The sequence below is a fragment of the Melospiza melodia genome, chromosome 5 (genome assembly GCF_035770615.1).
Source record: "Melospiza melodia melodia isolate bMelMel2 chromosome 5, bMelMel2.pri, whole genome shotgun sequence".
Classification (NCBI taxonomy): Eukaryota; Metazoa; Chordata; class Aves; order Passeriformes; family Passerellidae; genus Melospiza; species Melospiza melodia.
This window is the reverse complement of record NC_086198.1, coordinates 76,901,080-76,926,735: the sequence shown is the minus strand read 5'-3', so window position 1 is coordinate 76,926,735 and position 25,656 is coordinate 76,901,080. Positions and strand designations below refer to the sequence as shown.

General features: G+C 36.4%; 1 protein-coding gene across 1 annotated transcript in view; it reads right to left on the bottom strand.

Moving 5' to 3' along the window:
- POLN (DNA polymerase nu) overlaps positions 1-25,656 on the bottom strand; it is an 87,439-nt gene that overhangs the window by 33,412 nt on the left and 28,371 nt on the right. Inside the window, exons 16-19 of the mRNA XM_063158098.1 lie at positions 20,016-20,073; positions 18,440-18,517; positions 17,901-18,015; positions 418-500 (exon numbers count right to left, since the gene is read on the bottom strand). Coding sequence (XP_063014168.1) covers positions 418-500; positions 17,901-18,015; positions 18,440-18,517; positions 20,016-20,073 — 334 coding nt within the window. The remainder of the gene's footprint in view (positions 1-417; positions 501-17,900; positions 18,016-18,439; positions 18,518-20,015; positions 20,074-25,656) is intronic.

Genomic DNA, 25,656 nt, shown 5'->3' with positions numbered 1-25,656 from the left:
CTGGATCTGATGCCCTCCAGAGGTCCCTTCCAATCTCTGCCATTCTCTGATTCTATAAATGTGATTTCAAACAATAATGGAGTTTTTAAAATTTCATTGCAGTTATTCTCATCTCTGTCTATATGCTAAGAAAATTATAGTTAATTAGTTAATTAAAAAGTCCACTCAAAATTAGATATATGCTTTAGTTATATCAGCAGTAAATAAATACAAAATCAGACAATCTTTGTATATGGCAATGTAACTACATTAAATTCTTAATTTTTATACTGAGTAGATAATTTGATAATACTGGATAAAAATATAAATGCAATACTCTGATAAACTTTTACTCATCTTTATAAATTCAGTCTACTTATACAAATGATGAATAAAGTATAAATTTACAGTGGCTGGGTTTTTTCTAAAAATGCCTACCTGCTCCATAAACTACAGAGTAAACGATTCGCTTTGCCTGCTCTCTATCAGCATGTTTCACTTGTTCAATTGGAATCCCTTTCCTAAACAAACAAACAAAAATCACACATTTTCAGTTAAAACTAAGTTGTTATCCCCACAGAAAACTTATTTAAAGTCAATAATCATTCAATAACTACAAAATTGCAAGATATGAATAGATGTACTTGAGGGCTTTTGTTGTCAACCAGGAATGCACAACTTCTTTACAAATTTTCATGCTGATAGTCCATAGTAAATTAAACCATTTATTTTGATTTTAATCTTCTTCTTTCCCTTTCAATTAAATTCTTGGTTAGGAAAAATCCTACTACTATATTACTAGCTTTTCAGGTTGAGGAGGATTTAATAGTGGCTCATGAGAAAAACTAATTTCCAGCAGCAGCATTTCTTCAAGATGTGAGGGTCTAGAGACTCAAAGCAGAAGTCTGACCTAAAGCTTGCTTAAATAAGGCTATATTCAAGGCTTCACTAACAGAAATATCAAGCCTTTTCTCAAGAAATAACTGATTGAACAGGCACAGCTTTCTCCATATGCTTTACAGAGCTCCACAATAGCAAGGCTCCATAAAACAGCAGCAGTGGCTGATTCTGAACTCAAGAGTGCATCCAGATTACTCCCAGCCAAGTGTCCTCCTTACCAGCTCCCATTCTCTCCCAACTCATATAAAACAGTCCTACAAAAATGCTAATGGATTTAGCAACGTGAAAAATGAAAAGCTATGACTCTGCAATCATCAAGTATGTGCCATCTATAGTTTTCCTTATCAAAATGCTTCAGAAAGAATAATGAAATTATTAACAACTGAAAGCACTGAAGAATATTGACCATTTGGTTTAAATGGAATGGTGTTGGGGGAAATCATACACTCACTCTCTGAAAACAAATACTTACAAAAATTGTATTTGAAACATGGAGATTAATTGCTATCAGAGATACTTGATGACATCTGCACCATTTGAGAAAAAGTCTCCTCAGGAGACTGTCCATTTTTTCCATGAGTCTGGTCACATTTTTAAAACCAAAGTTTTCTATGGTTTGCTATGAAAGCTTTTTTGTCACGAAAGATGCTTTGCTGTGAAGGTTTTATTAGAGGAACTTTGAGAAAATGGTGTATTTCTCTGAATCTTCTTCAAGGAAAGTCTTTCGCCACTATTAAGATATTCAAATTTCTAGAAAATCAGCAGAGCCACAAATTTTTGCTTGCATACCTCATACACTGATTTTAGCCAAGCCTATGCTCAGCGCTGGTATAATGAGGCATTCTGAATGACAAACAGGCAGACACTGGATGAAATCAGATTTAAGCAAGTCTTTATGGCAGTACAGATTTTTGAAGAGAAAAAATAAAACTGAATACAATTTCCAGCCTTCATTGGACAAAAAGTCTTTGGTTTTGCAGAAGCTCACATTGTTCTGTTGACTACTACTAACTGCTTAAAGATGAAACAAACTTTTTCACTGCTCAGTTTAGTTGAGAAACAAGAGTAATTTAATAGTGTTTCCACCTGTAATGAAGACTGTTCCCACTTAATCATTCTGCTAGTTTGAGACTCTTACACTTTACTTTCTTAGCTGTGGCAGGTCAAAAGTTCATGGATCTTGTTGAATACAATAGGTTGAGATTCGCAGTTGTACCTGAATACAAGGACAAAGTGGCAATAAGAGCTAATAAGTGCAGAATTAGGAAACTAGACATCATTAAGGATTTCCTGAAACAATCTCCAGCAGAAAGACTCCAGGAATTTCCTGAAGAACCTGGCAGAGAACTACACAGACACTTGAGAAAGCATTGATCCCAAGGGAAAATAGAATCTGGTAAGAGCAAGTATCATCTGACATGCAACACTAAGACTGGGGAATGCTGAAACTGGGGAAAGCCTAAAAATGTAATACTGATTTCCTAATACTGCATAATTTGAACTAGGTTGGATTGGACCATGCAAGAAATGGGAGAACAGGAGCAGAATTTACTTGGAGATTTACTGAAGTCAGAGGCTAGAGAAAACTGAGAGGCAGTGGGTATATCAGCTGCTCACTTCTCTGGAAAAGAAGGGCTACAACAGAAGGGACACAGTGGGTAAGAACTGTGGACACTTGTAGGGGAATAAAGATATTCATCAGACCATGATGCTGAGGGAGACACAAGGTGAGACTTGCTGGGAGGGACTGGTGGCTCTAGAGAAGTTTTAGCAGTGAAAGACACCAGAACTGGATTTGTGCACAATTAGAACTGCTGCTAGAACTTTGATTATGATTTTGTATTATCCAAGCTTCAGCTTGGAAGGCTGACTGGAAAAACCAGAAATAGTCTCATTGCTGTGATGATGATTGGCAGTGTCAGCAATCACAATAAAACCTTGCCTAACACAGTTATTGGTGCAGATGTACATGCATCATGTAATCATGGCCATCCAACAGTCACTTAGCAATTCCTGGTCTGTGATTAGTCATGAAACACATGGAAAAAATAAAAATTTCAGAGCCTTATCTTAAATATTTCCTTCAATATAATGTTACAACCAAAATGGTCAGTCAACACCTCCAAGCATGCCAGTGGGAAATGTGAGCATTGGACAGAGAGGCATTACATGTGCCACTCTGAGTATTTGCAAATTTATGTACCACATGAAAGAATACATAATTATAAGGTATGAAATTGCCATATAAATCAAAACTGCTTGAGCAAACAGAAGACATTAATCATAACTATTCTTCTTTTTTTCCTAATAAATGCTTTTTTTCTCTTTGTATTGACAATTATTGGCTTCTCCTAGAGTGTTTGATTCCTTCTGTAATTCAGAGAGGCATTCCTGCAGTTTGAGGTGAAGGCTGTTTATTCCTTTGAACAATAAAATTAAAGGGGAGGTGTGCAGTTTCTCAGAACTGCAGCAGCCATGTTAGAAATCCCCAGTGGGCTTTCTGCTTTATCCTGTTTCCTTTACAAACTAATTTAGGTTTGTGATAATTGATTTGTCTTAATGGGTACTGTGAGAACCTATTTAATGATAAAATCTTTATTTTGCCTTTGGACTCATCATGGAACACCCAAAATATTGATAAAAAGACATTGTGATCTGCATACTTGCATAAGAAGTTTTTAGCAAGCCATCCAGGGCATGAAAATATTCAGTGCTGAAGTGTGGTATATGTAACATAGATCTTTAGTGGAAATGCATTTTTTAAAATAGATTTGAATCTGAAAAAGGAAGGTTAATAGGCATAAAGTAGTCTTAACTGCTGGGCAGTGACACTGAGGCTGTGACTCCAGCCCAGCCAGCACTGTCTGTACAGCTGGAGTAAGAAGATGACTGTTAATGCAATGTTACAGAAATTGGTACAGAAAAAGCTTAGAAGGAAAAAGAATTTGCTGCAGATTTTGTTGTGGAAACAGCAAAATTCCTGAAGGCCTGCAGGAAATAAATATGCAGTTACTAGTTCTAGTATGAAACATTTTTCCATTTTTCCACATCCTTCTCGTTACTCTCTCTCAAGTATGCTGGGAAAAGTTCAAGTTCATAATCAGTATTTTCACCATCTTCAAATCTCCAAATGTGCAGTATTTCACCTTCTGCATTCCTGTCCTTGCCTGCATACTTGCCTCAGGCTATTTCCATATCTCTGATTTGCTTGTCCTTTACTTTGTTTAGCACTGATTTCTAAGTACTTTGCCTTATAGTACTTTATTTTATAGACATCTCTTAGGCAGAAAAAAGAACAGTTCTCAGTGCTGGAAGACATGTTCAGGTTGGCAAATCTCAGTATCCTAGGAAAGAGTTAGCAGAGCTAAACAATCTGGGAAGGTTTGTAAGAGCAGCAAACAACTTGCAGACAAAAATTGTAGTATATCTAACAAACACAGTGAGAGTAGAGATACAGAGTCTTTAAAAAGGTGGCTCTAGTAAGAATTGTACTGTTTGTCTAAAAGGGAATAGCTGCCTAATTCTGAGAGTAAAAAACATGGAGAAAAAAATTTCTAGCAAACAATGAAGAAGGATAACATGAAATTATGATTAAGAAATAAAGTGAAGATACAAAACAAAAGGAGGTATATACCATTTATTACTTTTTCAGAGAAAATACTTTGAATATTAACATAATTTCTCCAAAATGCACTATACATTTTCATTTATTAATGGGGTCTAATGGACATCTCAAAGAGTTTCTACTGAATTCAGTCTTAAGTCACTAATACATATGAACACCAAGTTTCTTTATACCCCAAAAATATACAGCAATCATATCTGTAATTTTAACAAAGTTTAACTGGAAACTGGAATAGCACATTTAATACAGAGTAAACATCTCAATGGGTTAATTTTTTACCTGTACAGAATATTAAAAAACTAACATGAATTTTAGTATACAGAAATGAGCTCACACAACATAAACACATAAAAAACCCATTAAGATTAAAGAGGCCACAGGGCATAACATATGAGCAATGGCAAAATAAAACCTTGAGAACAGGTAGAAATGGGAGGAAATCAGTCTTAAAAGAATGCGATAAGACATTCCAGAATTTCTGGGAAACGCTGTGTGGGGACGGAAGGCAACTGTTTATGCACAGGAAATGGCAGAACAAACTCCTCAAACACAATATCTGGCAGGCATGTGCTGCCTTGATCTGCATTACACTCCAGCCAAGCTATGCTCACTCATAATAGCCACAAACCCTTGGCTGCTCTCTTGCATCTGCCAATTCATCCAAGTCCAAGCTGTGAATTGTTGGTGTGGGAAATGAGATGGAGTGGCATTAAATTCATTTTATATGTGGTCATTAATGTCCAATGAATGAGTCAATGTATGAGTGAGTACACATTTGTTCATCTGATGGCTCTTACAGCTTTTTATGTTTTCATCAGTGAACTATATAAATCTCATTTTCCACCACCTGTTGCTGTTTAATAGCAGATGAGAGTGTTATATTCGATAAGTTTGTGCCTGGAACTTTGTGTTGGGATATGAAACAGGTATGGACATTTTATGTAATCATAAATTAGAAATTAGAAAAGCCCAGTTTTACAGCAGCATCACCATTGGATGGATCATGTAAATTCTGAAAGTTCACTTTTTCAGTTTAGCAGACCTTATATCTGAGGCAGTCAGAATATATATACTGTTTCATATATATATATTTATATATATATAACATATATATATATATATATAACAAAATATATGAGTATTCAAGACATACAGGAAAAAAAGGACTACCTGTAATCCAGTTCACCTGCTGCTAATGCAATGAGCAAGAATAAACAATTTTTTTGAAAGCTGCTATTCCATGACTCATGGAAAATGCTGACAAGGCTCAGGCATACTTTGTCTCAGATATTTGCAAGGCAATATGCAGAAGCTAACTTGGAATTACTTTTGCCTGGCTAATCTCTGCTACAAAATACAGAAAAAGAAGAGGCTGGGAAACAGTTTCCCTGAAGACATTGTCGTATCAAAATGTATCACTACTTTTATGTTGTATCAATCAAGAGCTAGACATAAGATATGTAAAATTAGCCCATCTTTTTTTTCATACAGAAATGTAAAATGTATGGTTTCTATGCTTTCTATAACTATGAGGCATTTACACAACTACGTTCAAAAAAAAGTAATGAGATTATCTTTCACACAAGAGCATGGAGACAGCAGGATGAAAAATGAAATTTTTCTAGACTGCCCAGAAGAGTGGAAATACAGCTAAGATACTTTTCTAGAAATAGGAAAGAAACCTCTCCACAGAGAAGCTGTGGACTCCCTATTTCTGCAGGTGTTCACAGCCAGGCTGGATGGGCTCTGAGCATCCTGGCCCAGTGAAGGTGTCCCCAGTCCATGGTAGGGGGCTGGAACTATATAGTCTTCCAGGTCTCTCCCAACACAAACTTTGTAGGATTCTAGGATTCTATGAACAAAAGCATCTACAAAGACTAAAATGCAGACTAATATCTTGCCAGAAAGGAAACAGCAGGTCAAGAGTAACAGAAAGATAAACCTTTCTGCTGCAACCAAAGTATATATTAGTGTTTTGTTGTATTTATATTAGTTTTTTGTTGTATTTTTTTATCTATGTCACTTCAAAACACTTCTCATGTCCGATTCAAAGGTTATGTCAAATGCCTGGATTTGCAATTTTATCATTACCTGGTTTGCATAAGTGAGCTAAAAGGTCACAGAATAACATCAAGAAACTCCTCACAACATAGGACAGCAGATCCCTCACATCTCTTCCTCCTTACCTGAAGGCAATAGTATTACATAGTATTACATTTATATCCATGTGTATTTATCCTCACCCTGGCATCAGCAGAGGCAGAGCTGTCTTGCAGTAACCACTGCACATGATGGAGGACCTCTGGCATGGATCTTCCATGTAAGTACTGGGTCATGTAGCCATGGCTCAGAGGGGAGAGAGTCACAACACACTATTCAGGAGTTAAACACTGTGTTTTACTTAGCTAAGAAATTTTTTTAAAAGTTTTTATTTGTGTTCAGCTTCTTTGAAATAAAGACTACAGCTGTCATCTTGATGTCATCCTTCCCAGACTACAGTCAACTCTAAAACATTTTTGTCATTTTGTCTCTTTTCCCTTTGGGTATGCCACCCTACAAAACTGTGTTTTAATTTCTTTTATATGTATTTAGCACAGGAAAATCTTTATAACCCCAATAAAACAGTTTTGCAAGAATCCAGAAGCACTTTAGCATTTTAAAACTTATTCCAGTACCTAATAATAAAATAATTTATTTTGTGTGAGTAGCCTCTATAATCCACTGCATGAAGATTTATTTCATTAGTTCTCAGCCTCCTTTTAAAGAGCATGGTATCTAACTTTCATGTATTTTAAAGAAGATAAAAACACGACTTTGCAGTTTGCCATGAGGGTCAGAAGTCTTCTGTTGTTACATTTTAAAGTAGCAGGGAACCAGATAAAGCAATTGCAACAAGGTTATATCATAAATTATAGCTATCATCAGTAATGACTTGCTGAGAGATTAATTTGGGACTGAAGTGATCCATTATCTTTATGAAGATATTTACTGGCATGTTGCTGTTTCAGGTATCAGATACTGAAGAGATAAATTAGATAGCACTTATTTTCAGTGCTCTTCATTAGAAAAAGGCCACTTAGAAGATTTTTCTGTAAAAATGCACAATCCTGGACATATGTCAGCTGGAGCAGGAAGTCCCTGACACTGACATAAGTACTTGAAAGAACACACCTTACCCTGCAACCTTCACCTTGCCTCTCCTTCACCCCATTGGAAAAAAAGAAAAAGGGCTTTCACCTCACATACCCATAGTCTTTTTTTATTTCTGAACCATGAGGGCAGTCTTATTTTAGGGTCTCTCTGGGTCTATGAGCACAGAAGAGAAGGAAGTCAGGGTAACTAACTCCCCACATCAGGTGCTGGTGTGAGCATCAAGAGTGATGGGCACTATCACTTAAAGAACAAATAAATGTTAATGGATTAAGAAGTCTATGCAAACTGGGATGGCATAAAATTTCCCAGAGGCCATTTGTATAAAACAACAGGGATCAAATGCAAATTAATGCCCTTGGAGTTCCTTCTTTACTTATCACAAATCACTTTTCAAGAAGCTTCAAATAGTTAAGACAGAGCAGCAGCCATTTTGGGAGATGACACAGGCAGCTGCAGCAGAGCATCAAATAATTACTCATCTTGGACCTGTCAAAAGTCTCATAAAGAGAGAGACCTTCAGAGCAGCCTTTAGATAAATACCAGAAAAGTGAAACAGAAAGAACAGAGTTCTTAATATATAATCAAAAGATGATGTCATGCTATCTCAGACATTACACAGAATAAAACATAGAGCTATCATATTGTTCCAACAATGTATAGTTTGCTCAGGAAAAATAGGCAGGGGAAGGAGGAGATGTCACATTACATCAAACTGCATCCTCACAAGACAGAAAAAAAATAAGAGACAGACTTTGAAATATCTTGGCCGGGCAATCAAAAAAGGAAGAAATCAGTCATGCTATATATAAGGGTCTTGAACAAATCCTGCAGAGAGGGATAAGAAACTTCCTATCCCATTTTTTCAATCTTCTCTATAAACATCTCTTTCAGCTTAAATTTCTGCTATGCCTTGGGTCAACACTGAACTAAAGGCAAAAGTAAAAGTGAAGAATCAATTGCTGTGACAGTCTCGATTTCATCAAAATTTAGCTTGGCACTAGAGTTGAAGTTGAGTTAAATGAAATAAACAGAAATATTTTACTGAGCTCTGGAGTGTGCTCATAAAACAGAGCATTTTATCAAAGTCACTCTAGAAGGACATGACTGTTTGGAGATAAGAGTTTCATACACAACAAAACCTTTCTATGAAATTAGCAAAGCCAAAAGTTATCAGACACCACAAAACAACTGAGGACTATCCAGCCTCCTCAGAGCTTGCTTTCTCTCTAGTTTCTGTTTTAGTTGTGGTGGTGGCAATTGTAAAACTTTATTTTTCATTTACTCTAGAAGGCTAAGAAAGCATTTAATGTGCAATAATAATAAGCTCCCAATGTGACCTAAAATTAAGCTGTCTGCCTAAAGTTCTAGTTAACTGCCTCATTTATTTAAACCTTCTAAAACCAAAAGCCATTATGCTTCCTGAAGATTTTATTCCCTCTGCTTCATCTGCCAGTCTAAACTAAAGCCACAGCTGCACTTTTACAAGGCAGTGTAAAGTACAAGGTGAAATTTCCACAGGTTATCATACAGACTGTCAGAGTGCAAAGTAAGACAAGTGTTAAATTTCATTAATATCAACTATTGCAAATGAGCTTTCAAAACACATAGAAATCTGTTTGCTGCAAAAGTAACACTGTTAAAATATTCCACACCAACACCTATGAGGTGTTCAACTTGGAACTTAAACATTTTAAAGCTCTGATTCTGAGCAGGCAAACTGAACATCTTCCCCTTTTACCACATACAGCAGCTGCAGGAGCTGCAAGTGGTACAGCCTCACTCACAACTTTTTTACCAAACAAGTTATTAAATGGCAGATTCATAATGACAATACCTGTACATAGTACCTGTTCCTGAATTTGTGACTTGATTTAAAAGAGCATGCCTTCCCATTCAAACTGAAATTGTGTCTCTCTTAACAGCATATAAGAAACAAATTACTGATTCCACACTTTTTATCAGTATCACTCTAAATAAAGGTACAAGATGAGAGATATTTTAGTTATTGATCAGAATAGAAATTATACATATATAGCAAAAAATCCTTCTTCAGAATCTGTTTCACCAAAGGAAAGTAAGTAGAAGCCTTGAAACTAACTAAAAATTGTTATAGGATTAGAAAGCCTGCCAAGTAAATGTTAATGAAAGAAATGTTATATTAAACCTTAGTGAGTGTCCTAGCAGGCAGCACTGATCTTAGGGCCTCCTGATTTACAGTGAATCAATACAGGCTGAGTTACAGAACCAAACTTCAGAGCTGAAGGATCACAACAGTCACACACTTCTAAAGGGAGACTTCAGCAGAGATGCTCACTTACACTTATTTAAGGGGGCTGCCATGTAACACACAGGAAAACTTTTCTCCACTCTCTTCAAAGGATTCTAGAAGTAACCTTAAATACTCCCCAGAAAAGAGTAGACATTGATTGTAACTTGTCTTAATACTGCAAATGTTTCACCATTTTATATGTGCTCAGTGGCATGGAATGTCTCTTCTTCATTGCAACTCCAAAACCAAAGATTTTGCCATTTTGCAATGGATGAAGTGGAATGAATTAACTCAAATTCATTTCAGACTTGACATTAAGTTCATAAAAAAGGGGAGAAATGCATGAACCCAAGAGATCCCATGTCCTAGAAGATTAGAAGAAGTGTATGAAATAGCCTGGATTATCTAAAAAATCTTTAGACAAATATGGGGCTCTAAGAACCCTAAACTGGCGTAGCCCATTATTTAGACAAAGGACAAAACTAAAAGAGCTCTGTTTGGGGTAAAGGGAGCTGTGTAACCCTGTGGCTGAATCTTGTAACTCTATGTCTGCTAGTGGGGACAGGAGAGCTAAAGCTCTTCCTGTTTCCTTAGTAAAAATCCACCTGGATAAGCATGATCATTTAATTATTCCTTAATCACCTAACAAACACACAGGTGACATCTCTTGATTAATAATGACTCTGTTCAAGCTTGTTGATAATATTTTCATAAAATTAATATAGAAGGACAAATATTCATATCTGTTTAAAACCCCTTCAGCTGCAGATGTGGCATTCACTTCCCAGAAATCTATTTAACTTATCCCTGATTAACTGGCCTTTCCTCTTGCTATTTGAGAAGGCAGCCCAACTGAATTCCATATCTGCTATACCATACAGTTATATGAATTAACCTGAAAAAATACTATTTTGTGGAGGATTAATCTTTAATCTATTCAATACAAAGAAGGTATTTGAAACAAAGTCATATGAAATGGATATGGGCAGGTGTGTATATATTTAGTCAGCCCACCACCAAGCATTTGTGCATACTTGACCTTATCTTTTTCAAACAGACCCAGTTATCTTTTTGTATTATTCAGCCCATGGGGACTTATTTTGATTAATTTCAGGAATATCCAAAATACCTCTGCTTATTTCCTGTGTTCTTCAGAACTCAGCAGGGTAACAGCAGATAGAGCTATTGTCAGGAAGTATCCTGAATTGCCAAGAGGCTGGAAAAACAAGAGTTCCTATTTTGTCACAGTTCCTACCAGACCAACTGCCAGCATGCAACAGTTTGGCTCACCTGGTCACCACTGGATATAATCAGCTCTGTGAACCCCCTGCTCTGCAGGTGGTAAAGAAATAAATTTCCACACTTCCTGTAGGAAGACATTCTGTGAAGAACAAACCAAATCTTCCTGCACTGTTGTCTTTTTATACAAGTATGGCTGAACTTATTAAAAAAAAATCACCCAAAAACATAACAAAAAGCCTTTTCCCCTTTCAACATGCTAATTTCAAGTAATTTTGTGCTTTGCTTCTCTCTAGGCTTTTTCTTAAGTAATTTCCAAAACCAGCATGTCAGTCTCTAACAAAACAGTTCAGAAGAGATATCACCATGATACCACAGAAATACCAGCTGAGGAGACAGGGACTTTCATGTTCAGAACATTTTATAAACAGTTCCCAAAGTTATTTGAAATGAAGTGTTCAAGTTCCTCAGATTGTGGTATGGATAGTATAAGCTAAAGACCTTTCCATGTCTTAAAAGCATCAGCCAACCAAGCCTACACTATAAAAATGGAATTTTTTTTTTCAAAATAATTGGTGCTAAAGAATTTATAAATCCCTTGGAATTCCAGGAAAATTACACACTTCTTTATTTTAGATATAAACTGCTATGGCTACAAAGACATAATAAGATATATTCTCTTCTCTGGAGCCAATTTTTTAAACTCTCTGAAAGCCACACAGACTCAGGTGAACAATTATTATATCCAAGGTAAATTCAATACCTGGAAAAAGCTCAGGTATTCATGCTGCTCTTCATCACCACACAAAAGAAAGCACTAATAGCATGAATATGAGGGAGCAGATGACAGATGAGAGAGAAGGGAGTATTTTGTGGTTTGGATCTTACAAAACTCAGATCTCAATGTGAAACAGGAGCAACTAGACCACTATCAATTTCTCCAGCCTTCTTTCAAACGCTGCCATGAGTGCAAGCATTGCACACAACTGCCACAAACCATCCTTTCATTGGTATCATCAGAGCAAATATCATCCTTAAAGAGTATGCACCTTGTTACTTTAATTCACTATCAGTCGTTAATGTGTATAGGTTAAATTACAGTTCAGAGCTAGACACTGATACTTTAAAGAGGATGCCCATTTTCATACTGGAATGGCAGCAGTTATCAGATTATTATACCTTTTAATACACAACACATCTGTATACTGAACAGTATTAGACGTACTCCTCTACTATATAGTAACATGTAAGTATTACAATATAGAAATTATTTAAATCTCTCTACTCTCCTATTCTTTTACTTTTAGAATTTAAGGAAAACTCACTGCATACAGGCAGACTTTTTGTGTGTTCTCTGATTTCCATACTGAAAAAGAATTAGAGTACAACTGTTTAACAATGTTGTCTATTGAAGGCATTTTTCTGAGGCATAGACCAACTTGGGTAGCATTACACTGGATCTACAGACAATCTATAGCACAGAATATACGACATAAAATACCCAGGTAATTTATCACTGCACAGGAAAATTTGTGCACAGGGACAGTTATCTTTCTACTCTCACACAATTAAACACTCACCATTTATAGCAGTAATAAATTCATGCTTGCAAGTAGATCATACTGTAAGCAACTTACAAAATATCTTTGTTAATTTCTCCCATTCTCAAATAGCAAATATCATCCAAAGAAAAGGTATATTTACCATGAGAAGATAACAGTAAATCAATACAAACCATCTAGAAATATTAGTATTAAATCTCAGAGAAGTAATGTAGTCAAGAGAATGTTCTTTGTTTCATATGCTAATATTATCCCTAGAGACTATAAACCACCTGGGTATTCCCTTTCCTAAATTTCTGGATATAGGAGTATTGGACTTTCACTTCTATCCATTTGCTTACAGGGTCTTTTCCTCTGAACCTCTTGGTTTATGAGGATATAGAGACTACATGTTTCACCATCTTAGTTCATAGTTATAATTTAGAAAGGGCAAAATGGTCTCATAAATCTGCTAGGCCATTTATGACAGACATATCAGTGTTCTATTTCAGGCGTGAGAACATAAAACATAGAACATAGATACACTTTGCAGATACTAGGGATATCTGTAGCAAATAATGGATCACAGTGACAACAACTTCAACCTTAAATTGACTAAGCATGTTCAGAGCCATAAATAACAGAGTTGCATTAGTATGGCCAGGCTGCACTCAGGACCCCTAATAGAGGGCAGCACTGTGCTCTGCTGGATGCAGCTGAACTTGTCACTACTGGGGATCTCCATTTGTCTAAGGCAGATTCTAAAGAAACAAAGGAAAGGACTTACCCAAATATTTTAAGAATGGATGAATGCTCCAAGCATAGGAACTCTGAAACAGCACTATCCTAATTTAAAAAATCACTCAAGCAGTAAAGTAGGCAGAAGTCAGACAGGATGAAACCCCTATATGAAACACATCATGCAATGATGTGTTTAAGTGCTTAGCTAAATCAAGATACTTTTCCTGGTTTTTGACTCAATATTGCCAATATGAGTATTTACTTTGTTGGAGAAACAACAACCTACTGAGAAGGGTGACAAAAGAACAGTTTGAAAGAGACAGCTAATCATTACACCCCAAATTACTAAATTTTGCAAAGTGCAGATTACCTAAAAGACCAAACTTATTTTTCAGCATCTATTTTTGAAAGTGATTTTAAGATATGCACATCAAGAGCATTTTAAATTACACAGAATTACTTATTTTTCATTTATTCTGTAAAAGCTAAAGAGGTGAGAGAAAGTTCACACTGAGGTTTGTTGTCATCAGGATGTCTAATGGCAGTTGGGTCCCTTGGCTGGTCAGACAGCTGCCAGGACAGCTCTTGTCACCTTCAGCACTGGGATGATGATTTGGATTTAAAAGGATTATGACTGTCACAGGCCATCAAGGCAACAGAACACAAGGTGAACTTGCAGGTAGCAAGAATCCATTATATCATGAATTTTTAAAAGTTTAGGCAAGCCTTGAAATTTTGCCACGTGTTCAGTGTGTCATTAACGTAATGCACTCTTGGTGTTGCTGTAATAGCAGGTGTTGACCTGTCTTTAAGGCTTTTTCTTTGTAGGACATAACAGAGCACTCACTGTAAGATAATTTTGGTAATACCTCATCATCCCAGCAAAACAGGAAGAAGAGCACTAAGCATATACAAGTGACCATCAAAACCTCTATCACCTTAGTTTTAGCTGGAATAACTATGTTAGATGACCAGAAAATATATTGGCTGTACAAGGCAGAGATGAGCAAGCTGGTCTAGTGGAAGATGTCCCTGCCCATAGCAAGGGGATGAACTAGATAATCTTTAAAGGCCTCATCCAACACAAACCATTCTGTGGTTCTGTGGAAGTTAACTGCAGCTTCTGACAGTTTTAGCTGAATGGCCACTTCAAGACAGTTCTGCCAAAGGGAATACACAATACTTCAAAAACACTCTACAGCAAGCAGTGTCTTCAGCAAACAGCTGAGCCCAGAGCAGGGAGGCACAGAATGCTGGAGCTGAGTTACTCCTGAAATGAGCTGTCTCTGCAAGCTCACCAGAGTAGCACAAGATCCAGCCCAGCCTGGCAGGAGCCTTGCCTCTCACTGGGGTTAGTTTGGGTAGTGTGTTGCACATGAGTGAATTTTAGCTTGGCAGTAAATATTTCACTCAGCCCTTTACTACCATGTACAGACACAGCCTGGGCTGACACACACACACTTCTACCTGCTCTGATGACCAGGGTAAAGATTCCATATGAATGATGTTTAGCAGAAACATGGATCCAACAGCGATCCAAGAGAAATGCATCTCTAAGGCACCAGAGATAGGCTGAGTCACAGCACAGGATACCAAACCAAATTGTGAAAGGAAAGCTTTTATACATGAGAGATCTTAATTTAATCAGGAACTCAGAGAGTTCACCTCTTTGCAGAAACTGCCCACCCATGTGTATTTCCTGCCAAATGCTATAAAAAGCCTGTGAAAGTTTTTAAAAAGGTTGGATTTCATTTGAAGGCTTTAGTCTGAAGGGCAGCTAAGGAGCAGAGTCATGTTTCAGTGAAGAAGCTATGAAGTATAGAAAAAATAAATGAATAAACTGATACAAAACTTGGCTGGACTCTGGAGTGTGGCTCAGATTTCTATCCAATAATATATTCTTCTCTATTTATGATTTAATATTTATCAGACTAAGGATTTTTAGATATAGAAAACCTGATAAAAGATACCACCTGACATGCATTCAGAAGCTGATATGCTACTAGATACTAACACTAACCTAATTTTTCGTCCTTGGAGAGGGAGCTTCAGAAACTAATCCATTCTTTATAGATCTTGTAGAGAAAAAACCTTTTTTTTTGTAAAGGTTTTTCCAATTGTACAAAATATGTCAGGAAAGACAAATAGTAAAAACACACAATTCCTTCAAACAGAACAAAACTTTTGCTATGCCCATTGGTGTATCAGTTGCACAGATTTTAAAGGATAAAGACCCAGAGAAAACTAGATGACCAGGAAGAGATAAAAGATTTGTTGTTTATTTTGTTCTTCTCCTTACCAGTCAGTAGAATCAACTACAGACTATGAAAGAAGAATAAATATCTGGAATGAGAAAGCATTTGTGAAGCCTGTAATTTTATATCTTCTCTTTGGTGCCAAAGAAATTAAGGACAACATTCAAAAATCCAAGCTGAGTTCAGTAGGAACTGACCCAACAGGAGGAATTCAATTTGTCAGAACAAATACAGATGTCCACATTTAAGCTGGCCACCCCAGACCTACTTTGTTCTCAATGGTGAGAACTGAGAACTCAACACTTTTATTGTGCAACTGATATTATTACACAGGGCATATCAGCAGTCTGCCAAATGAATCTCTCCAAGTATGTGACAGATGTCCAAGGTTAGATGAGATTAAACACGCCCTTCGTGTTTCTGTGATTCATAAGTCATCTAACAGATTCAATAGAAAGTTTCTTCCAAGCATTAGCTTTACTGAAGCTTGAGAGTAGAGTCAGCAGAATCATTATGTAATGATTTTGTAGACACACCATGACAATTCTGTCTGATAAAAATATTTGCCTGTAATTCTTCATTAAATTTAAAGTTACCGTGTAGCAACTGCAAGAGGTTGACGGCTGCCAAGAGCCGTGAGATTGCTGAATAGAATGGTATTTCTGGAGCAGTGCCCAGAGCTGAGACAAAATTTGACTCATCTTCCTGCATACATTTCCAATAAATCATCAAACTAAAATAAGGATTTAACTCCATCATGAGGTTCCAGCGATATCGAGTTAGAGCTATGAATTGATTACAGTATCAAGAGAAGTCTCTAAGAAACTTTAGAAAAAAGGTGAACTTTCCATAGATATATTTCATGGAATGCTTGTGGTCTGGAGTTTTGTTCTCCCTGAATGCACACATCTCAAGTAGAAACAGTTGTTGGTAGCAGAATAAATATAATGTGAGCTCCCTTTCTTTGTACAGATTCAGAACATATTAACAAATATGTCCCAGCCCTGGGTGTGTTCAAGGCCAGGTTGGATGGGGCTTGGAGCAACCTGGGATAGAGGAAGGGGTCCCTGCCCATGGAAGGGGAACTGGAAACTGGTGGTCTTTAAGGTCCCTTCCAACCCAAAGCATTCTAGGATTCTACGATTCTGTGAACTATGGAAGTGTGCAGGAAGTACCATGTTTGGAACACTATGCCTGCAAAAATTTAGAAACTGTAGGATGAGAACTGAGCTCAATCAATCATAGGCATTTTTGCTTTCATTTTCAGCTAACAATCTTCCAACTAAAATGGAGATGAAAAGATAAAAAAGAGGGGGAGACAAAGAAAATAAGAGAAGTGCATAATATTTACATGAACTACAGTCTGTTCAAACAGCTTTATGCTACAGCATTCTATTCAATTTTTTTCTGACCTATCTGTTGAAACCAAAAGTTTCTTGACATCTACCCTGGCACTTATTGAATGATCATGCACTTTTGAGTGCAATGGAGTAGTAGTCTCAAGAGAGGTTTTTAGGCATCACCATGATATAAACAACAATATAAAATACCTTCAACAGCTAAGTGACTACTATTCCATCTTTTTTGACAGTTAATATTTTAATTGGCATACTGAAGAGATTAGTAAATAATTATATAGATATGGAGATTAAAATATCTACTTTTTTTAAATGATTGGGGTAGCAGCTTTTCCAAATAATTCCAGAATATGGAAGCACTAAACCCTATTAGTTCAAAAGAAATCCCATAAGCTCTAGTCTCTGTTTCTCAAGTATATGTAATATGATTCCAATACTTCTGTTGGATATCTAAGTAAATTTCAATAATGCTTGTACTGCTACTCAGAAAAACTGTTCTGCTTTTTTAGATGGATAACCTAAGTGCTGCTCTGGATTTTTTAGAAGAATTGGTTAAAAATAATAGAAGGAGGAAGCCATCAGCAACCACTGTTCACAATATATCATTGCATCAGCTTTAGCCACAAGGCTCATACTGGCCAGTTGGATTGCAGAGTTTTGATATGTGGAGAAGAGAAGGCTCAGAAAGACAGAAGGGAATTCATAGTGTTAAAATAGTATGAACAATAGATATTGTAACAAAATACTGTCTTTTGTTATCATTATGCAGTAATAAAATAGCTTAGGTTATTCTTAATATTTTGTCTAATTACTATTAAAATATGCAACATTTAATCTTACCACTGAGAAGCCAGTGTAGTAAAGATATCACTGATTTCAGGTTCTTGGAACAGTTTCAGAAGTTCTGGTTCAGATGATAAGTCAGCAAGGATCCTTAACTCAATATGGGAAAAGTCTAGAAAACAGTGTTAAAATGCATCTATTGCTCTAAAATAAAAACATACCTACATTTTAACCAGAGTATCACAAATTAAAATGTAAGCCTGGAGTAGTCAATCATTTCTTCATTCTCAAAAAAGGCAGGTGCCTGTAAGAAGCTCATCCTGAAGATGCTATATTCCAGTTATGGATCACAAAGTGTCTCAGTCCTTCATTATCTTCATGTGTCAATTAATATTATTAACTATTTATATTCACAAGGCAAAAACATCATCCACTTCCAAAACATAATAAGGAACACACATCACATAACAAAATTAATTGTTACTAAGGGATTTGACAGCTTTGTAAAATATGTCATCCAAAGGAGAGGGGAAAAAGACATGAGAGAACTGTGACTATTAATATGTATGAGAATAATAATTCACTCTCTCTCTTACCTGCTGCTAAAAATGTACATCCTTTTTTTGAAACAAACAGTGTTCTTGGGGAAATAGTTATTATGTCCTCTTCTTTTCCTAGAGAGGAGATCCACATTTAAATCCCAAACACCAGCTCAAAAATACTGTGCTGCAAACCATAGAAGGTTTTATTGCAAATACACAGCCAACACCATAGAAATGGCAGTGTAAGCAAACTAGCAGAGCACCAACTGCCAGCATCACAATTATTTCACTATATCAGTCATGTACAACTTTACCTTCACCACCCTTGCAGTACTGCTCACTTCCTTTCTCAAATCCAAACCCTTTCCTAAACACAAGCTATCAAATATATACAATAACTAGCATTATTCACAGATCACTTAATAAAGGATACATTCATAAAGAAGAGCCTACAAAAATAAGTAAAAATATGTATTTTTGTATCTTTAAACATGCTGCAGCAATGTATTAATAACCAAATTCTGAGGTGGTAGGGGAATATAATGTTGAGAACATACAGCTGTCATAGGCATCCAAATTGTAAAGACAGAAATCCCCAATAATATCATGAAACACTAACACAAGGTACTAGAAACTGAATGCATCCAGGGAATATCACTTGACATAGTGTAGGGAGGGATGGTGTTTGAAATGCAACAGGATCTGGTCAGCATAAAAGTGAAGAAAATAGAAAAAAATGTGTCTTGATACAGGAAAAACTTAGAAATACATTTTTGAGAAGCATATAAGATGATTAACAAAGTCTCCAGAAAGTTTCATGTGCCATAGTTATGCCCAGCACCTCAGGTTTATGCTGCCCCTGCTGACATAGTTTTTAATAGCAACTTTGAAAAAATACTTATAAAAATGACTCATGTAGATAAAATAAAACTGCTGTCAAAATTTTATATTATCTTCCCTAGCCTCCTGTTTAATGACCTGTATTATTTCCAACACAGGGAGTGAAAAGCTGTGAAAAGGCAAAGCTTGACCTTAGCAGAAAAACATTGAGCAGCAATGCCCAGCTGTGGCTGCAGGCATTCCAGGAGGAGAATGTGTGTTCCAAAATCTTTCTTATATTTGAGTCTGCTCTATGGGTTTCTCTCTTTATCACTTGGCTCATGCTTTTCTAGACTTCACTTTGATTCTCTCTGAACCATCTGCCTTAAATCATCTGCCTTAACACATCTGTTATCAAAAACAACACATCTGACTAACTACTGGTGTTTAGTTGTGAGTATGATTAAAATGGCCCAGCTTAAACATTGACTCAGGCAAAGCCTTACAAGCTAAACACACAAAATCATCCCTAGGATATTTAAGGTATTTAAGATGTATAATTTCATTTGGAAAAAGTGAGGAAAACAAAAAAAATCTAAAAGCTTGTAACTATTTAAATCAGTGCTGAAACACCAATTTTTTTTTTTTCAGGAACATCAGAAAAAGTAATTGGTTTAAATGCTAATGTATAACAAAGCATTGATCATCTGATATTTAATGCTGGACCTATCAGCTTGCTTCAAAATATAATACCACACAGTAAAATAATTAGATAAAACTGTCTTTTCATCTTAATAAAAACACAGTTTACCTTTTATGTACTGTTTCTTTGCAATTGTAACCGGATGTTTAGAGATACCTTGAATGTTCTACAAACAGGAAGAATAAAAATGCTTAGTAAGTGAAAATGTATTAAAATATGTTTAGGAACAGTTTATTACCAGCATTAGTGATACTAGTGCCAACAACTTTTTCCCATATAATAAGAAAGATTAACCACTTTGCCTTCCAAAGGAATCTTCACCCTCTGCATCTGTATATACTTTTGAATATTTGTTCTTCCATAAAAATTGGAAGATTCTAAGAACAATTACTCGCTTGTGACCATTTCAAAGCCTAATCTCTGGATGCACCATAGAAGATAATTAGTAATCCAATAAAAAAGAATTTTCTTCCTGTTTTAACCAGTGTCTTTTAGTTATATTGCATTACTTTTGAGAAAAGAACACATGTGAATCTTGTCTGCAGGCTAAAGGAGTTGAATATTCTTCAGCCTCTTGGATTTTTTCTAGTATCTATTCCTACTATTTTTAAATGCAGGATAAATAAGGAACCATTTATTGTCTACAGCACATCAGTACAGGTTAAAAACTAGAGCTAATTTTATCAACCAATATGCAGGTCTAGGATCAGCAGCAAATTTTTTTTCAAGGTCTGGGTTCATACACCTCCAGTAAAGCATCAAAGATGCACAAGACAACTCCTTTCTGTTATTTTGTGTCATTATGCTTCTTTATCTAGAAAAGCTACACATGACAAGAGAATGTGTGTCAAGCTGATTTTGTCATTCCATGTAATTAATTTGCAAGTGGTTCAGGAATTAGAGGAACATACTAATATTATGCAATACTGAAAGTTCAGAGAGTGGGAATAGTGCTATATAATTTCCAAATCAGAACAATCATTTTCTATGCAATTTTCAACTCAAAATTGTTATTTTAAACTTAAGAGGGATGTAATCAGACAGCAAATGCTATTGAAATCTAAAGCAGAAGCAAAAGAACAAAACCTCTGAACCACAACAGTGCCATTCCTAGCATGAGTACCACCCTTAAAGATGTACAATTAAATGTACTCAAATTGAACACCTGCCACAGCATCCTACAGAGAGAGATAGGAAAATACCACACAAAATACAGAATATTTTCACAGCATGGGTAAAAATTAGCAACACTGCTCTTAGTCCATCAATACTCAGAAGAAACACTTGCCAACTGGAATATTTTATTCTTTAGCTTCTAGAAACAGTTAAAAACACAGTTGTGGCAATGCTTATGGTAATGCATATTTTAAAGTAATTTTTGAAGCAAGTGGTTATTTAATCTGTACACAAAACTAACACTACCATTGGCAGCTATTGATTTCCACTAACAACAAGATGGGGAGAACTAGTATTCATTCCTATGAATAATATGCAGTCCAAGTGGCCATGGAATCTAGTAGATCCTCAGAAACTCAGAAAATTTAGTCCTTTATTATGTACCTGGACATGAATGAATGTGGGAGCCTAATTTTACACACATTAAAATATATTTTAACTATGATTTATAGAACCATTCTAACATAGGATGGAGAGGGGCTTTTCATTTGACTCTACACTGGTATTGTGATATGTACTTAGGTAATTTCCAGCACAGGTTAAAATTGTTTATAGTTACTCTCACTGACATTTTTCCTTGTCTCATTAGCTTCAAAATCCTGAACAAAGTGAATTAAAAAAAAAAAAGTATTTCAAAATCTATCAGCAATGTAAAAATCAATCACTATATTGCTATCTTGTTTACATTGAGGGCATATGAACAAAGTCTACCTTAAACTCAATTTTAGAAGTGTTATTAATAATTCTGGAAAACACCAGTACTTACAATTGCAAAATGTGTTTTCCCTTGTAAATTAGTTAACACCTCATAATTTGACTAGCTCCTCAGAAAAGAGGTAAGTCAAGAAACATGAGAGTTCTAATGTTCATCTTTAAGCTATTGGAATAGTTCAGCACATCCCTCTCATCTAATTTTAGATTAATTAATTTTAGGCAAGTTGCTGGTTTAAACAGGCTGCATAGAATCCCTCTATAGCCACGGATTTTACCTCTACTGGCTCTACCTCTACAAAATATAACCTGTAGTTTTGTTTTTATGTGTACATTTCAAGTCTTTCTGCAAAAACTTCACAGACCATCCAATCTGAGATGTGAATGTTATCCCTTACTGTTAGAAAAGGGCATCCACATCTTGTTAGAACCAACAAAGAAACAAAATTGCCCTCTCTGAAAAATCATGTTTCAACAGACAAGAAGGAAAACTTGAAAAGGTGTGGTGGAAAAGCTGGTTGTGGAAGTTAACTATTATAACACCTCTCTTCATTGTTTCTGAGTGAGGGTAAAAAAAAAGATTAAGCTATTCTAGTAGATAATTAACAAGAAAATCCTAGAATTATTTTTTAAAATATTAAAAACATGTAAAAACAACACTGTAATCCAAAATTATCTTCCAACTGATAAAAGGATAGATGAAGCCCAAGTCCCAGATCCAATAGGTCTGAAAGGCTGTGACAATCAGGGCAGATTTCTGAAGAAAGCAGCTGTCACTCTTATCTTCCACAAGGACAAGAAGGAAGATGCAGAAAACTACAGGCCAATGAGCTTTTCCTCAGTTCCCAGGAAGATGATGGCACAAATAAACCTAGAAAACATCTGCAAACATATTAAAGTCAAGCAGATGATCTGGGGTAGTCACCATGGATTTAAAATGAGGAAATCATGTTTAACCAGTGACACCTTGTGCAATGCAGTAAGCAGCTCTGTGGAGGCAGGGAGAGCAGCAGATGTTGTTTACCTTGACTCCAGCAAGGCTTTCAAAACACTCACTCATAAAAGCCTCAGAGAAGCTGCTGAAGTACAAGTTAGATAAGTGGACAGTGAGGTGGACTGAAACCCAGCTGAACTGCAGCTCCAAAGGGCTTTGGTGAGTGGCACAAAGTGCAGTCACACAGCTGGAGGTCAGTCACTGCTGGAGCAGCCCAGGGGCAAATAAGGTCCAGCAGCCCCATCTATGACCTGGATCACAGGACTCATGCAACCTCAGCAAGATGGCAGGCAATCCAAAACCCTGAGCAGTGCTTGGCAGATGAGTGATTCAGAGGGACCACAGGCAGCTGGAGACACAGGATGGCAGGGTCCCACAGGGTTCACAGTCTGGAAAGCAGCTCTGCAGAACACAACCTGTGGATCATGGTGAAGAGCAAGCTGAACGTGAGCCAGCAATGAGCTTTGTACTCAGGAAGGCCAACAGCACCCTGGGCTGCATCAGGAAGAGCATCACCAGCAGGACAAGAGACTGATCCTTGTCCTCTGCTCAGGGTGCCTGATGGGAGCATGTAGAGAAGATGAAGCCAGGTTCTTCTCACTGATGCCCAACGACAGGACAAGAGGTGACAATCAGAAACCATTACAGGAAATTCCATTTGAATGTAAAAAAATTTTTCTGCTGTGTCAGTGGTCAAACACTGGAACAGGCTGCCCAGAGAAGTTCCAAAACCTCTACCCTTGGAGATATTCAAATCCTCAACAGACAATCTCCAGCAGTCCTGGCAAGGAGGCTCAGAACTGATGGGGTTTGGGTGTCTCTCTGGAAGTCTCACAAACACAGCTGCAAGCCTCAATAAGCAATGTTCTAATCCATAAGGAAAGTCATTATATGTAAGGAGAGTAGAATCATCAATGAAACAATCCCTCATCAAAATCAAATAAGCAGCTCCCCAGTTTTATGAGTTTCTTCTCAGTCAGTTCAACTCTGTTGAGCTTTTTATTTCTGGTATCCAAAATTCTGCATCTTCATTTGCCACTGATATTTTCATTCCCTCCTAGATTAAAACCAGTATATTATTTCAGTTCCTTCCAAGGACTACAGTATACAGACATATATTGGATAAATGACCTTTGAAGTCAGTGAAGTTAGATTTCACCTAATCACAGAGGCTGGTGGTGCATTTTAATTCTTTCTTACTCTACATCAAGTAGGGTTGTTGTTTGTATTTCCTATACTCTGATTCTTCTTTCAGTTTTTTATGTGGATTCAGCCAACCCCTACATCTCTCCTCCTTCCCATTTACATTATTAATAGCATAAATTGTTATTTTGAACAAGTAACCTCAGTCAGCCCCAGTGACTCAGAATACACATCCATGTCTGTATACAAAGGCATCAATACTTACAAGCTTTTTTTTTTTTTTTTTTTTTGTGGAAAATGGCTCACTAATCTATAATTACCCAGATCTGCATTTCTAAAGCTTTATGGAATATGTCATTCTGAAGCCCTACAAACTGCAGGGAGGGGAACAAAGCAATATAACAGGTAGGTAGGTACTGAAATAAATGGGAATGCACAGAGGTGGCTCCTGACTATTCTGTGGGCATTTGATTCTGACTAATTCCCTCACTGTTCTAAGAGCTTACTTAAAAATAAGAACAGAGACAAAACTTCCTACTAAGATAAGAATATCCATTCATAAATATATACAGGATGGATGTATCACAAGGGAAATTAAAAAATAGCCAAGGAGTTAGACCAAACAGATAGAAGGAAGGAGTTAGACAGGTAAAGTTATGTACATATCCTTTGATGTGGTGACCAATCCACCTGCTGTTAGTGAGGCACAGTGCCAAGCACAAGAGCAAAATAATTGTTTTACAGTGGCTACCAGTGCCAACAAATAGCAAAAGCTACTTGCATTTCTTGTAAACAATAACATTTACTGGGACTGTGATCTTGTTAGATTTAATAGCTCTAATAGATTTTGCTTCAGGAAACCAATTATTTCCTCATACTTGAGAAATACACATACTTTCTTTTCCATTTGAAAAAAAGTTCAGAACAGCAAAATTCTAGTTTCTCTCATGAAATGTAGCACTCCAGCAAAAACTGAAGCATTACAATTCAAAAATTCCTGTGATTTCTCTTAGTAACTTCTTCTCCAGAAAGTTTATTAGAATAATTAGGCCACAACTATTCTCTTTGAACACCAACTCAGCTCTACACAATAAAACACAAAGTAAGCTTTTAAATCCACAGCATCTGTTTGATGACTAGCATTGTAATACTTTTAGAGCAGAAGCAAGACTTTGGTCTGTAAGACCAGACTTCATTACAATACTAATAGATAGCTGGATGACAACTCCTTTGAGCTTTACATTCCAAATTTCTAATTGCATTTCAAAAAAAAATCTAATTGCTATTTTTTTTAATTCTTGCTATTCTTTACTGTTCTCTCCAGTTTATTTGCTGCTTCTTCTTCAAAATTTTCTCACTTCTTTGTCTTTTGTTGTTCTACATGGGACCACACCTGGTCATAAATTGTGCTCTCACATCTCATTTAATCAGTTTGAGAAGAAATTTAAGCACAGGTTCAGTGAACTGCTTCCTTGACCATCAACACTTCACTTGCTCCATTGTTAAAGGCCAAAGGTATTGGAGGACTAGCAAGGAAAACTGCACCCTGCCTAGAAGAGCATCTTTGCAATGCAGAATGAAAAGACTGAGGGCACTCACAACATCAAACTCACTCAATTTATCTGGCACCTCCAAAGCTGGAGGCAACTCACTCATGAGAAATTACACAGCAAAAATAATTTAAAAAAACTTTTTGGAAAATTGCCACATTTTATTAGTGCCCAC